Genomic DNA, 15,412 nt, shown 5'->3' with positions numbered 1-15,412 from the left:
TCAGATCTTCATTCATCACCTTTTCTATTTCTCAGAGTTTAGGTGGTTGTCTACTAAATTTAAGCTTTTTGAATATCCAATTACTGCTGTTTCTGATTTCCTAATCATTTTTACTACCTTTGACCTACTTTGACTACCATGGAAGTATTTAGCACTTAAGTGACCAGTTGCTTCTCTTGTACATTGCAGGTGTCCTATGGTTGTCAGTAGTATCTGAGGTGTTATACATCATGCTGTTAGTCGTCGGATTCAGCCTTATGTGCCTCGAGCTCTTTCATTCAAGCAGTGTAATAGATGGGCTCAAGTTAAATGCCTTTGCTGCTGTCTTCACCGTGCTTTCAGGTATGAGTGCTCCTTTCCCTTTTTGCCATAAGAACGGGACAAATCAAAATGCTAAATCTCTGAAGGGATAAAAACTGGGGGCTACAAGACTCTTATCTCCTCTGAACTATCGCACTGTCACTGTGAACTGGGAGCTGGAGCAGCATAATAAATTCACCTCTTGCCAGGAAGAAGTAAAAAAGCACAGCTCTGATTTCACAATGGCAATGCAGTAATTAGCCTCTCCCATACCCTGCCCAGCCACTACCAGGGTCTCAGCTTCCTTTTTCAGCAACATCATTTTGATAATGCGATAGGAAATGAGAAATATATTGTGTTGAAAATTCTTTTTTCTGTGTTAATCCTAAGAGCATATGAGGGCTTGACACTCCAAACCAAAGAAAGATGTTTATCTTGTTCTTCAGCAAAACTGAGAATGAAAAGGATTCCAGTAATAACACTTAGGAGAAATCCCAAGAGTAAGTTTGGAACAAGCATATCCTTCAGAACAACTGGTTCAGACTGTTTTCATGCTCTGTCTGTGCCTGGAGCCTTTCAATGTATGAACTTAAGGAGTTCACTTGTCTAAAAGTTATCAGATCTAACCACGTAATGAAGGACCACTTCACTTCTACACTGGCTCAGAGCTCTGCTTGCCAGGATTTATACAAGCAACTAGCCACAGCTGGCTTTTGTGAGCACACCTGGATGGACTTCTGTGGCAGATAGAACATCTGAATTAAGAGAATTTTGTTTTGGTGTGTTTCAAGCTGAAAGACATCATAACATGCAATGCACATTTCTGTGAAGGAGTGTCAATCTTCAGGACCGCCTCAAACTGAAATGCAGTTAGTGATATAAAACTTGGATCAGAAGCGAATCTGAGAGGACAAAAAAAAGTCTGCTAAAAACTGCCAAAGCTTAATTTTCTGGTTCAGATGTCACTCCCAACCCTCTTCCCATTAGGCAGAAGAAGTAATAAGTGCCAGCTTCAATTTGATCCCTGTGTTCCAGCAGCCCTTGTTCACGACCTCCTACTCACCTGAGTCAATGGACTGTCATCTTGGCCTCCCACTCAGCAAACGGGCTGAACATTGCTGAAACATCCATCTAAGTTCTGTAGGAAAGAAAAGAACAAAACAGCCTTGCTGAAGTTAGTCCTGGCTGTGTCAAACCTCCTGGTGACTGAGTGACAGTGACATGCCTCAGGGTAGTCTGTAATATTTTATCAAAGTTGAAAAGTGACTGGCAGAAATTATAGGAACAGCAAAGCACCAGTTTTTAACATCAATATCATACCTATCAGCTGGAGAAAAATCCATTTGCTTAAGAAGTACAGCAAGCTCCCAATGAATTCTGGAAATTAAATGTAGCCAGAGACAGGGAAGGTGTGCAGCAGCATGCTGTGCTCCTGCGAGGCCTCCCACCCTGCTGAAATCCCAGTTCTGCCTGTGGGATCTGCTCTTTCCTCCTCCTGACTACCCAGTGTGTCACACTGACATGAAGCAGCTGAGCAATTCCCTGCAGTTTTCTGTAATAAAATATCTTCATTCAGCCTGTGCAGCAGTTTGTAGCAAATATAAATTTTGTCTTGCTGAAGGTCCTGCTTAACATACCTGCAACAGAAACACATAATTCCCCTGGCTGCCTCCCCCAGAATTGCCCTACATCATTCCACATGTGTGATGTGAGACTAATGAAGTGCTTTTGATTCTGGAAGTAAGCAGGAGTCAAGTTTAGAAGAGCCAAAATTTGGGTCTAGGGGAGAGAAAATTGGGATCTGCCACCTGGAGGAAAGGCACAGTGAAAAAACATGAATGGTCTCAGACATCAGGTGATTTCAACTAAGGGGCAAAGTGTAATACACCCTGCTGGGGCAGAACATCCATATTTCAAAGTGTCTGGGAGCTGTTGCTGCAGCATGGGGTGCTTTGTAACATCTGTAGGAAAATGGACGGTCCTGCCTTACTCTCAGCTAACTGCTTGACCTTACACTTTTGGTGAGCTCAGCTGCACTGCTCAGTACTTAAGCAGCTGTATCTCTAGCTATTGTAGCTAGAAAGTTCTCCAAGCATCAGAGCTGCTTTTTGCCACCAGTTCTTGAAAAGTGACGTTTGCTTTCCCTCAGTGGGATGTCTAGATGTAAAAAATACAGGCAGATTTTTCTGCTGAAGAGCCATGCTGGTGGTAATGTACCCTGTGACTTGCCTGCAGCTCTGCTCTTTAGCATCACGGGGAGCACAGTGCCTGTAATACACTGCCTGATCTTCCAGCTGCACTTATCTCAGCAAAATACAGTTGTGCCACAATGCAAGCATCATCAAAAGTATTCCTATGATTGTCTCCTCACACATTACTAAGAATGCTGTTAACTTTCTTGTGTAACATCCAAGCGTTTTATAAGTGCACAAATTTACATATCCATCAATTATTCAGCCAAAATATGTTCTGTTTGGAACTGACGCATCCACCCTAGCATTGTCTACAAAAGCGTCTCTTCTCTTTCTCTCATCTGAGGCCTGTCTGGGTCAGGCTGTGAGATGCCTTCTGGGTGGCAATCCCCTGTATTGCAGCAGCAAGGTTGGTGGTGATGTTGGTTGTGCCATATTTCCTTCGGTGGTTTTCTTTAACTTTTCTCTTAATTGAGGTTTCATTACGATGTAAAACAGCGAGCTCTCAGTCACACCTTTCCTCTGCACGCACCTCCGCAGGAGAACAGGAGACATGAAAATACAGCAAAGCCTGCGGCGGAGCTTTCAGAGCACTTCCAGCAGCAGCTGTCTCAAGAACTGTAAAAAAAATTCAGCTGTTCTGCTCTCTGCTTCTCAGGTCTCTTGGGGATGGTGGCACACATGATGTATACTCAAGTGTTCCAAGTGACAGTCAGCCTCGGGCCAGAGGACTGGAGGCCACATTCATGGGACTATGGATGGTCCTTCTGGTAAGTGTCACCACCTCTTAGTATCTTTTCATTTCTGAGTTGGTCCACCAACCTGTTGGGTGACAGTACCTGTCATCTCAAATTGCCAGGAACATGCATGTGAATTTCCAGCTGCCAAAACACTACGAGCAAAACTCCACCATGGCCGTACTATCATTGAAGTGTTAGAGGACAGTTATCAGTAACTGTGCAGCAGCAGCTGTGCATATCAGCAGGTACATAGCATTTCTAAATAAACAGCAGACACAATTACCAACGCAGATTGAGCACTCTCATTAAAGTTCAATTTAGGTACATAATTACCGTGGCATTTCAAAGAGTTTTAGGGGGGTTTTGTTGTTGTTATAATTAATGTCTTTGTTGAACCTTACAGTGCAATTTTTGACACAGCTGCAGAGGAATGCATAGCACTCCTAGCACCATGGTCATTCCCTGTGAGTCATGGGAGGTTTGGAACAATAGACATTTAGGAGAATTGTTGTTTTATATATATGTTATATATATTTGAAACTTTCCCACTATCTTTGAAAATTACATAAAAATAGTTTGGTCAAGATGTACCAACTGCATTACATCATTTGCAAGTTGCTAAGAAGCTTGATAAGAAAAGGAGAATGCAGAGAATAAAAAGACAAACACTGCAGACAACATTCACATCCCTCCAGAAGCATCATCCTCTTTGTATGGCTAATGGGAAAAATACTTGAGTTTTTCTTTCATTTCTGAATATATTGCATCATTTTAATTCCACCTCAAAGCTCAGACAACAATCTTTGCAAACACCAATAAATGAATACAAATACATCTTACGCACAGCACTGCAGGGAGTTATTGGTCTCTCCTCTCCTCAGTAGACCACGTTTCATGAGAGGACTTATAAACATTTTAGTAACGTATCATTAAATATAAACAACATTTTTTTAAAAGCACGCCTTATTAACTGTATTAATGGTAAATATTCATTATTGCATACAATAATGAGCTTATAAAATTATTATAAGTGTTTATAACATATATAATAATAATCATTGTATATTTATTAATATAATTAAATAGTAATGCTTGCTATCTGTTTTTAGTAATCATGAGAGAACTAAACATTCAGACTGTTGCTAAACATCTTGCATGACAAATCAGAGTATCAGAGTATTCTCTTTCATCCCGTGCAAGACAAGAGGCACCATGCCATCAGAGGCTCATAGGTCCTGTATGGCATCCTGGTAAACCACCTGCTAGAGCACAGAGAATTGCAACAGCACTGGAAGGAGCCATGGCTAAGAACCAGAGGGCACGAATGGAGATCCAGACTGTCGTTCACTTTCCATGTAACAATGGGAAAACTATATCTCTCGTAACTTTATTTCTGCTCTATCAAATGGGAATGGTAATTACACTTCCCAAAGTGAGGAATAGTTGCTTGTGTCACAGGGTTCGCAGTGTGGCCTTTGGTCCATGTTACCTTACCCCATTTTCCCAAGCCCTTGACAAAGGCACAAGTCAGGAGTGGAGCAGGATGTCCTGCAGGCAGCGAATTTCAGCAGGCCGGAGGATCAATGGATGTCCAAGCATGGCCCCTCCAGAAACAAAACAAATGCACAAGTTGGAGCTGTTTGAGCCACAAACCGAGCACAGCCCCTAAGCTGAGCCACCAGGGGCAGTACAGATGCAATCCCACTACACTTGATCCACAGCTGGCATGGAGGCACTGCTGCTAAAGAGGTCTCCGCTAAGGTAGGATGCAACTCGGCACCCTTTACATTTAAATTTAACCAGGGTCCGTACAAGCTAAAATATATCAGTCATAGTTGTCTTGTGATGATGATGTGCTAAATGCCAAACCTGAGGTCACAACCAGAGTCTTTGTTCTGCATTTCCTTCTCTGAACCTTTCAGTATTTCTGAGTTAATAATTAGGAATTATCACAAGCCTTTAAGAAAAAATAAGTGTCTCCATATATTATTCACCAGGCACTAAGCAGGCACAGTGAAGCGTGTGGTTTCAGCTGGCTTCTTCCTTGAAATCAATTAGGAGACCAGCTGGAAATATTTGGGGATGTTGGAAATTCTCCACACACTGTTTGAAGCCACTTGCAAGGCTTCCCTGTGCCTGCGATTCTGGACACACACAACACAAGTTTCCTTCCCGCTTCTCAACACAACCACGAGAACCCTAACAAAGCTTCATCCCCTTAGGAGTCCCTGCACTTCTTTCTCATCTGGTTGCATCTGGCAGACAGGTTCAAAAATCCCAAGGAAAAAGCTGCCTCTGCACACTTCATTGCCACGGGAGTCCCTAAAGGACTGTTGTTATGCACTGAATTTTGAAGTCACTGAAATGAGACATTTCTGTTTACTTGAACCATTTTTTCCCCCAGATTTTTCAGTTCATGAATACGTGTTCTTCGCTTAATTTCTAACGAAGAACTGTTTCCTTGTCTGCAGAACATTTGCAGAATGGGAAAACAGTTCATGCTGAGGGCTCTGTTTATAATGTTTATTTATGAGGTAATGCTATTGTGCTGTTTTTTCTTTCCTGCATAATTTATAACAGTGTTAAAATTGGTTATAGAAAAGATGAAAGAAAGGAGCAGGTTAAACGTGTAGCTGACAGATAATTAAGTTAATCTAAGTTTGTTAAAAATTCAATGTGAACAACACATACCTGGAGCTGATGGGCTGAATGCAATGTCCAGGGGAGCCTGAACATGGATAATTTCTGCAAACAAAAGGAGTTCTTCATGTTAGGAGCCCCATGCTAACATTGCTGATCCAGCCTGGCACCGCCACGGTCACTTTATTTCCACTTCCTTCTCCTGCTGTCTCCCCGTGTTCCTGGTTGTCACTTGCATATGCACACCATGGGCTGCCCAAGGCTGACTAGCACTGCCTGCATGCTTGGGTCATGGCCCTCAGGTTGGGGCTCTCTCCAAAATGCAATTGTTGTCTTCTGCTCTGGTTGGGCTTTTGGAGACTGGATGTAAGCCGGGAATGCTAGAAATGACCCTGAGACAGGAACAGCATAAAGATATTAACCTGATGAAAGTAAAATGGAGTAGAAACCACCCATCAAGTTGTGTTGGGAGTTAGTGTCCATGCTCTCTGAGGAATTACAGTTTTCTGCACAGCTCCTTCCAGGAATTCCATAGTGCATTTAGCACTTGCCTGCTAGTATCTGAAACACTGCAAAGAGAAATCAAGACATGCTGGAATTTTGTCAGAGTGCCCAGAGTGTTAAGATTAGCACTCTTCCATATGGTTCCCGATGGGATCGAAGCTGTGCCCAGCCCTTAGCTCAGCATCCTGCCAGCGTGACTGAGCATGTGCCAGAGGTCGCTGGAGGTAAGATGAGGAGAATGGGTTTGTCACTGCTGACTTACCTGCCCGGTCGCATCCTGTGTGTGTGTGTGTCTCTTGGCTTCAGAAACATAACATGAGCTACTGTCTTAACCCAGCTGTCTGCTGGTTTCTCTCTCCACAGTCTGGCATGGGGTTCTTTCACCTGCTGCATGGCGGCCTCCGTTACTACCTTGAACTCTTACACTAAGACTGTCATTGAGTTCAGACACAAGCGCAAAATCTTTGAGCAGGGCTTTCGAGAAGAACAGAACTTCCTAGACCAGGAAGCCATCAAGTACTTCAGAGAAAGGTCAGTGCAGACAGCCTCTCGGTCAGTGGAGGTTAACATGGACTCTGCTAGTCTCAGAAAATCCAGGCACGTGGGGAAAGTCCCGGAGATACCTGGTGAAGATGCGTGTTAAAGAGACAAAAGATCCTACACCGTCCGGTTTTTTTTCTTAAATTTTGTGATGTCCCAGTGCCTGCTTGTTCTCCTCTACTCATTAAGACACAAGGCTGACCAGTCCTTACAGTATGCATCTAATTCACAGAAATTCATACGAAGCTGTATTGCAAATGCAAGCAGATATTCCTTCCCTGAATGAGGTGAAACTGGGGGGGTATAGAAAATGTTACAGCTGTCCTTTCTCAGAGTGTGTAATAGGTAATGCCTTAAAATTCCCTAATAGCTGCTGAGATATATTCCAATCACCACTGGCGTTGCCATCTTCCACACTCACATGCTACAACTCATCCTGAACTCCTCCTCACAAAATCGTGCATCTGTCACATTGCAGTGCTATGCTCCTCTGCATACACACCCACATTTCCACCCACACTGCTGCCAAGGTCCTGGATTCACTTCAGATCTTGGCTGGGCTCTGAAAACCCACAAATGCTCCTTTGCTCTGCCCCCGAGCACAGCCTGTCCCGGTGTACTTCCCACCCCACAGCTGCTGTCCTTGCACACTGAGCCCATCATCATTAACAGCCCATTGGCACGCACTGCACACATCTGCAGACCTGGGTGGCTCTTTAGAGCCAACTGCTCAGTAACCAGCTGGTCCTGACCACAAAGATCTAAGTTCCGTATTCAGCTCTTTTCTTGATCAGTATGACAAGAGGAGTGCTACCAGCAACACCTCTCACAGGATTTTCCACTTCGTAAGAGTTACTTCCAGTCCTTCAGATGAGATCTATCACTCTGCTCTGCATTACACCCCTGTATATTCCTGCTGCATGCTCAACACCCCAGTAGTGCCACCTCCTCCCCAGCAGTGAGAGGGCTACAGGGCAGAGGTATAAAAACACAGTCTATGTTCAATCTTGGCATATGCACTGCTCTTCCCTTCTCATGCACGACTGGCCTCTCACACACTCTTTGGCCTCCTATGTGATTCCATGTTTGGTCCATGACACACTAATCATGCCTTCCCTTTCACTTCCCCTGCACTTCTAGATACACAAAGACTTTCCCCATACACATATACACACCTATCGGCAGCAACCTTCACCTCACTGCTTGCTCATCACAACCATCTGTGTTAAATGTCATTCTCCTTTCCAAAGAACACTGCGGTCAGTCTACTGTCAGCCAAGCCCTGTGCCCTGACCGCTGTTAGCCAGCTTGCTTTTCTTGCTTTTACCAGTGCAGTCAGTCACACCTTGTGCTTGTCACTGATGGCGTTGTGCCTGAGAACACAGCCCATGTGAGCCATTGGAGCAATTCCACTTGCTGGAAGCAGATCAACTGCTCTGAGGGTGCTGACATACGTCACATAACTTAGTTTATTGCTCGTCAATAATTATTCGAGAAAAAGCATAGAAAAGACCTTAAACTTTGTAGGATCCCTCTGAAGGGCACTGGGGGTTCACAACTAGGGCATAGGAATGGTAGAAAGTAGGCTAATTTACTGTGAGTTCTGTAACTTTCTTCTTAGCTGAAGCGGCTGCACTGAGATACTTGCTGTCCTTCTTTGACAAGAAGCTTAAGGCTTTACTTAAAGCAGCAGAATGTGAAGAATACAAAAACACTGATCTCAGACAACAGGGAAGGTGAGAGAGGCTCCTTAGGGGACCTCCATGGAACAAGGAGCTGCTAAGTTCAGAGAATCTTCACCAAAAGCCTGTTGCTGGAATCAACACAGAAGTATTTTGGGTAAAACATACCTAATGAGCATTTGTTCTTCTGACCAAAGCAGCAGGTTCTCAGAGGTGGAAGAACATGGCTGGGAAGCTTTGAGGAGACAGGAAAGCTGGCAGGATCAGACATCTCAGCAGCAAATTGAGGAGTTCTCCTGAGCAGGAAGAATGAGAGAACTTGCTGCTTATAACGTTGCTTTGGTTAGTCGACCTTAAACAGTCCGTGCTGATACAATTGTTCCTCTGTCAGATCTTGAGTTTTCACTCTACCTTTCAAACAATCTTGGAAGGACCATAGAAATGACCCAACCAACCGTGACTTTCTTAATTTTGCATTTAGAGATGGCAATTAACTTTTAAAAACTCTTCACGTTAAATGAATATACACAGGGAAGGGGAAGGGATCACCCTGTGCCTTTGGGGAACACCAAGTGAGGGGAGAATGGTCAGCAGAATTACTGAACTGAGAATTACAGATGGGAGACCAGCAGGATCGTAAGCAACAGAGTGTATTTTGTCACATTGAGAGGTGCTAAGGAAACTTGATAAAATATCACCACTGCCATTTCTGGAACAGGAACTAAAGACATTAACTGAAGAGAGGACTGTAGCCCTTTTCATCCCACACCTGCACTGTGTGGTTTGACTTGGATTCTTCCTGCATTCACACCAATACACCAGGCGAGCAGGTCTTAGTCCACAGTAGCAGTAAGCTGAATGCAGCACTACAGGTTTGTCTCACTCCTCTTGGGAGCAAGGTTTCATTTTGCCTGTGCTACTAGTAGGGTATTTAACACACATGGCCAAGAAAAAAAGAGAGAGGTGCTACCTTAGCCAGTATAAATTCCTGTTTGTTAACTCTTCTTTTATATATATGTCACTCAAAACGAGCTCCATACTAGGCAACACATGTAGGAACAGTCTGTTCCTTGTGAATGCTCTGTATACTGGTCAGGGATGCTCTGAATTTCATGTTTTTTGTCTCTACCACTTGCTCTATGGCAGGACTGTATATTTTGTTCACTCCTTCTGGCTTCTTTGCTCATTTTGAGTCTGTGTGAACAATTCACTTGTTGCTCATCCTCCATTCTTCCTTACACACGTGTGGCAAACACAGCCCAAGCACGGCGTGTTTCCAAAGGGAAATCACACCACATGCACATAACCGCTGCAGCAGACAACTGAAGGTCCCTCAATGGACCCCTGAAATGAAGCTGCTTCTTCTCATAATATAGCCAAACACACACATGCATGGCATCCATCCTCTTCCCACCCATGCAGGGAGACACACACGCCCTGACCACACATGCAGCCCTCAGTCCAGCTGTCACCTCTCATGCAGAATGAGCATCTCTGCCACATCCCCACTCACACTGCAGTGAAATCTCACAGACCCCTCCGCAAACCCATCTCAGCTGCCAATGCCTCACATTTCTGTACTGGTAATTACAGCATTCTTGCAATGTTTTTAATTAGCAAGTTGTTGATACTTGAGCTCAGATTCCCTGTCAACTAATGTGCTTCGTGATTACAATGTTTGGGTGTTGTTTTGTTGTGTTTTTTTTTTTTTTTTGCATTATATCTGTTGTGTCTGAATATGTAACAAGAAGTGCAGAGACAGCATTACCATGGAAGAGATCTAGAGCTGGGCAGCAATACAGGCATTTGTTTGTTTGTTTTTTAAACGCTAGGGCACTTTCAGTGAGCACCAGCACTGTGATCAGGGTGTACTGTGAATGCAGCAGTGCTGCAGCACCAATTAGCAGCACAGTGTTTCTGGATTCTTTGTGTCACCAGGGAAGTGCTGGCGGCTCCAGCAAGGACGTGACTTCCTCTAGCTTTGATCTTCCTTTGCACAAACAGAAATTAACTTAGATTCTCCTTCCTTCCTGGGCATATATCCAGGCATATTTTTCCTTCCCTCCTACTCCTGCATCTCCGCGTTCCTTTTCAAACCTTATAAATAAAGCCCTCCAGCCCTTCTCCCTTGCATTTCTGCATATCACTTCCCTCTTCCTTGCATGTTTCTCTGCCTCAGTTCACATTCAGCACCCAACATACACACACAGTTAGCCCCCACATTGAAATAACTCAGTGCAATGGACAGTTTTCTAAGAGGAAATTATTTTTTTGTGAAAGTTGAAGTCTTAATGTTAGCTGCAATTCATCATTTTGGGAGACGGGAAAAAAAAAAAGAGTTACCTCCATTTTAGCTTGGGGTCCCTTTCAACCCAAGCCATTCTATGATGATTTGTTGGAACACATGTTTATAGGCCCCTGCTTCCACATATGAAGAAGTCTGTATTACAAAAGATAATTGACAATAAAACAGCACTGATCTTCCAAGTGCTTTGTCAATCACAGCACCACTGTATTGCATTTGATTTTTACCACATTTAACTGCATTACCTTCTCAAGAGGAACCCCTAAAATACCACCAGAAGAATCACCAGCCACATGTTAGATGAAAGAGCTGTGATGTTCCCTTGAGAGCTCCTAAATCAAGAAGCACGCACACATTCTCCCCCACACAGGGGATAAGACACATCGATACATGGCTCCCAGCCCTGACACCTGATCCACCTCAGCTATGGTGAACACAACGCAGGCCTTTAAAGCTCCAGAGAGGAAGATCAGAGGCAAAGGAACAGTAGAGGCTTTTAGATGAGAATATGGAAGAACTGGAGCCTAGGGTGAAGGATGGAGGGGCTGAAAGGGTGGAAACCACATTCAGGTGGGTTCTGCATGGAGCAGGGCAAGCACTACCCAAAATAAGGAATAAGAGGTTACTGAAATGATATGAATAAACATGAATGAGCCACTGACCTCTTCTACTGTTGACACGAGGAGGAAGAGGAGCAGCTTTTGAAACGCATCCAGGCCTGGTCAGGCTGTGGGAGAGGTGCTGAGTCCCACTGGCAGTGCAGCCACTGCAGGGTCAGCCATCCTGGCACCGTGGCAGAAAGGCCCCAGTCTGACATCCAACTTCTGCTCCTGTGAAGCATTGTAAATCTCACTTACTAATGACCTAAGCCAACATACAAATTTATCAAGTAAATCTGGAAAGTTCAGCCTTCCACAGTGAATTCATCCATAGCACTGTAACTGCCAACTTGCAGCTGTCCATCTACACCCTCTGTGGCACTCAGCTGGTCTCACAGTATTTTCCTTGCTATCTGAGCCCTTATTCTGATCTGCAAAACCAGTGAAACTTCAGGCAGATGCTGCTGGTGACATTCTAACTTGAGCTGAGCACAAACAGACACTGATTCCAGTGCAGAAATCTTGTCTCTGCAGGGCTAGAAAATGCAGTTTTGAAATACTAGGAGTAGTTTGAAACAGATGCCAGAACCGAAAGTACTACTGCAGAAGTAATAAATCAGGACTGTTCCTAGCTCTGAGAATCAGAACTCGTCCACTCATCATTTATAGGCACTATTTTTTCCCTTTTGTTCATTTCTTTCATGCACTTTAATCAGACCTTTCTTCCTCTAACTTCATTGTACTCACATAAAAATGCTGTCCAAAGATACACTCACTTCTTGCTCTGATTTCTAACTGGTTCACCTATATATTTCAACAAGTTTTAAGCTACTGACCTACAGCACTTTACATTGTCAGTATCTTCTGTTACGGACACCAATAAGAATTTCAAATCTAGCTATTCACCTTTGATTAGCACACAAGAATAAGTGTAACATTCTGCCTTAGATTTACACTGCACTTTATTCTGCAGCACAAAAAGGTTCATCCGCAGAGCTGTTCCCTCTGGAAAATTACCCAGACTAGCATTTAAATGGTGTAGAACTAGCAACCTATCCACTTCAACACACATGTACACAACACAATGTTGTTAGCCCCTGATGCATCCTAAAAAGTAAAAGAATGGGAGAGAAGCAGCCCTGAGCCCCTCATTTCTATTCCCCACGGCCTCTTTACACAGCTTTCCCCATAGAGGGGCAAAGCTGATGGAACTGAGACCATTACAATCTCCATAGTGGGCCTGGCTGGCTATAGATGGAGGAGCCCAGGTATGTTGTCCCCTTATTTATTTTGACCCTTCCATTCCTTCCATTTCTGTAAATTTGGGAGCAGCCTTTGTTTCTGTTAAAGGTGCTACTTCTATATTCTCTTTTCCAGGACTGAGGAGGAGAGGGCTGAGGCTGGGGACCTGAGGTTACAGTGCCTCCATAGCTGCTCCCCAAATAGTAAGTGACCATGGCTCTGGATACACCCGATGCACAATGGCTTGTACTGTCCCCACAACCGGTTTCTTGGGGTTGAGAACAAGGTTTGGAGTAGGAAGCTCTGTAAACAGAGGTTCGTAACTTTCCCAGACAGTGCTGCCCAAACAATAATCAACTAGTATGTGAACAGTACAAAATTCTCAAGGATTCAATTGGAGATGTATCTATACCCTATAATTTTATGCTGTCTCAAGAAGCTGTGATTTCATAGTAGTTTAAAGATATGCTATAATTTACACCTGTATAGGTTTCATTATCACTACCCTTCTTCATCTATATTTATCACAAATTCATGATGATGCATGCTATTGAATATGAAAGTGACTGAAGGCAGCTTTAATAGACGATAGCACTAGTATAATAAATGCCTTTTTTTTTTTCCACTTCTATTAATCTTTACTCTGAAGATTGTTATGCTTTTATCCAGCATTCACAAAAAAGTAATCTTACTTTAAGCTCCAGGAATCAATGGTTCGTTCAATGCATGGAGCAATATTGGTGGATGGTTCCTGTCCTACTCTGAATATTATATTTTGCCTTTACTCTCCAGGAAAGATGTGTTGTGTCTCCATCAGTTTCCTTGCAAAGAAAGCAAGTGATTCTTCATACAGCAGGAGGCGAGTTGGGAAAATGACTTGCTTAGCAGAGCTCTGAGATTAACTGTGCACCAATAAAAATTGGAAACCTCATGGCATTTTGTTGCTCTTGGCTTTCTGAGATGCACATCTCAGCCACATACAGAAGTCAGGTGTTCACAAGCCTAGAAATTGATGGTGCTGCTTTGTATCAGACCTGCTGGAACTGCTCTCCGGTGGTCTCCACACAGGCTCCCATTAGCACTTCTCTCAAGCTTGTTTTGCCATCAGCACAGTTGGTAACTCTTGCTCCTTAAGATTCCATGGCACTTGTAAACCTTTCCTTAGGCAGATCCACATCCTTCATTTTCACAGGCCTGAAAAAATCCATTGGTATGGAATTGACAAGTCATATTTCTTAAGGAAATTCTCTACCTACCAAGCTACCAACTAGTGCTCAAATGTGCTTATTTCATTAAGGAGATTGTCCAAAGGTGGGTTGGTTTTGTTTCCAGTTTTGATTTTTATGAAGAACAAATTACAACCCTTGATCTCATTAGGTGTTCCAAAGAATAGAACCAACTGGGTCTGTGCCCAGCCCTGCCCCGGTGCTTCCCTCACAGTACACACAGCTGCCTCAGTAGGTGTACTGCCTGCTCTCTAAAAGCAAAATGTGGATGAGAAGTCAGGTACCTCAATCATCTGTTGTGCTTCACTCCGTGTGATCATGCCAGTGTCCTGAACTACAGCCAATTACTACTGAAAGCAAACATGGAAAATTACATTTACTGCTGCTATTATTGCTCAGTACTTCAAAGGTAACATTATAAAAAATGCTAAAAAAAAAAACCAAAAACCCTATCAGCTAACCAGGCAACGCTTTGCTGTGATTTGTAAAGATCATCACAGCATTTCAGTGAAAAGAGCAAAACCCTGACAGAAAAGTTGATGCAAAATCCAGTCAGAAATTCTCTTCTTTTTTTTTGCCCATCATCACACCCTGCTAATATAGGAGTAGATACAAATCCAACATCATTCCCAAGCCACTAAAAGTTCCCTTTCTTTCCTCCTGCTACCTTACCCTCCAGTATTTCCCCAAAATATCCCAGTTCCCTGTTTTTGAGGGATACTGCAGGATAAACTTCAGACTCACTCCTTTCTTTGCCTGGCAAGAGTGTGTGTTTGTTTTTTTCCCTCTCTAAAGTTATCTTTCTGGTTACTAATGAGTTGCAGATGTCCAATAAAGCTCATTATATTAGCTGCATAAGAGGTACCATGCAGCACTGCAGCAAAGGAATCAGTGATGAGGCTTGCAACCCCCTTGAGATAGGCAAGCATCATAATTTCCATTGATAGACAGACAGGCAGCAATGAGATGACATCTCCATTGTCACAAACAGGAGATACCCCAGCATCACACTTACCTTTCTAGGCACTCTTCTTTAGTCTTGGTAAGTGGGCTATCGTGGAATTTGAGTTTCTGAAGTGCAGCCTGGGGACAGGTTCTGCACTTGAAAAAAAATCTAACTTTGTATGCACTAAATCCAGAGGTAGGCAGTCAAGTCACAAAATAAGAGAGAAAACAGGAGAATGAGTATTTATTGCTAACATTACCTTCTAATATTTGTACTGATTCTGATGCATTTGTGGCAGTGGCAAGGGGCTCCAAGGACAGGCCTGTTGCTTTGGTGAGAAGGCAGCATTGCAAAGGACTCAGGACCAGCAGAGAACGTTAATGTCAGGAGCACAGCACAAGAAGTGCCTTGCTAAAGCCACACCAGCCCCAGAGGCCTGCCTCTGTTTAGGAAGAGGACATTTCACTGTGACCAAGTCTTCTGCACAGGACAACCT

At 43.5% G+C, this 15,412-nt stretch overlaps 1 protein-coding gene across 1 annotated transcript in view; it reads left to right on the top strand.

Moving 5' to 3' along the window:
• The window catches only part of GSG1L (GSG1 like), a 56,994-nt gene that overhangs the window by 32,898 nt on the left and 8,684 nt on the right, over positions 1-15,412 (top strand). Inside the window, exons 3-5 of the mRNA XM_042828169.1 lie at positions 190-342; positions 3,151-3,262; positions 6,740-6,907. Of these exons, the coding sequence (XP_042684103.1) occupies positions 190-342; positions 3,151-3,262; positions 6,740-6,907 (433 nt within the window). The remainder of the gene's footprint in view (positions 1-189; positions 343-3,150; positions 3,263-6,739; positions 6,908-15,412) is intronic.

This window comes from Centrocercus urophasianus, unplaced genomic scaffold (assembly GCF_019232065.1).
Source record: "Centrocercus urophasianus isolate 14NV4802_14NV808 unplaced genomic scaffold, USGS_Curo_1.0 seq_29, whole genome shotgun sequence".
Classification (NCBI taxonomy): domain Eukaryota; kingdom Metazoa; phylum Chordata; class Aves; order Galliformes; family Phasianidae; genus Centrocercus; species Centrocercus urophasianus.
Note: the sequence above shows the minus strand (reverse complement) of the source record. Positions and strands in the feature narration are given on the sequence as shown.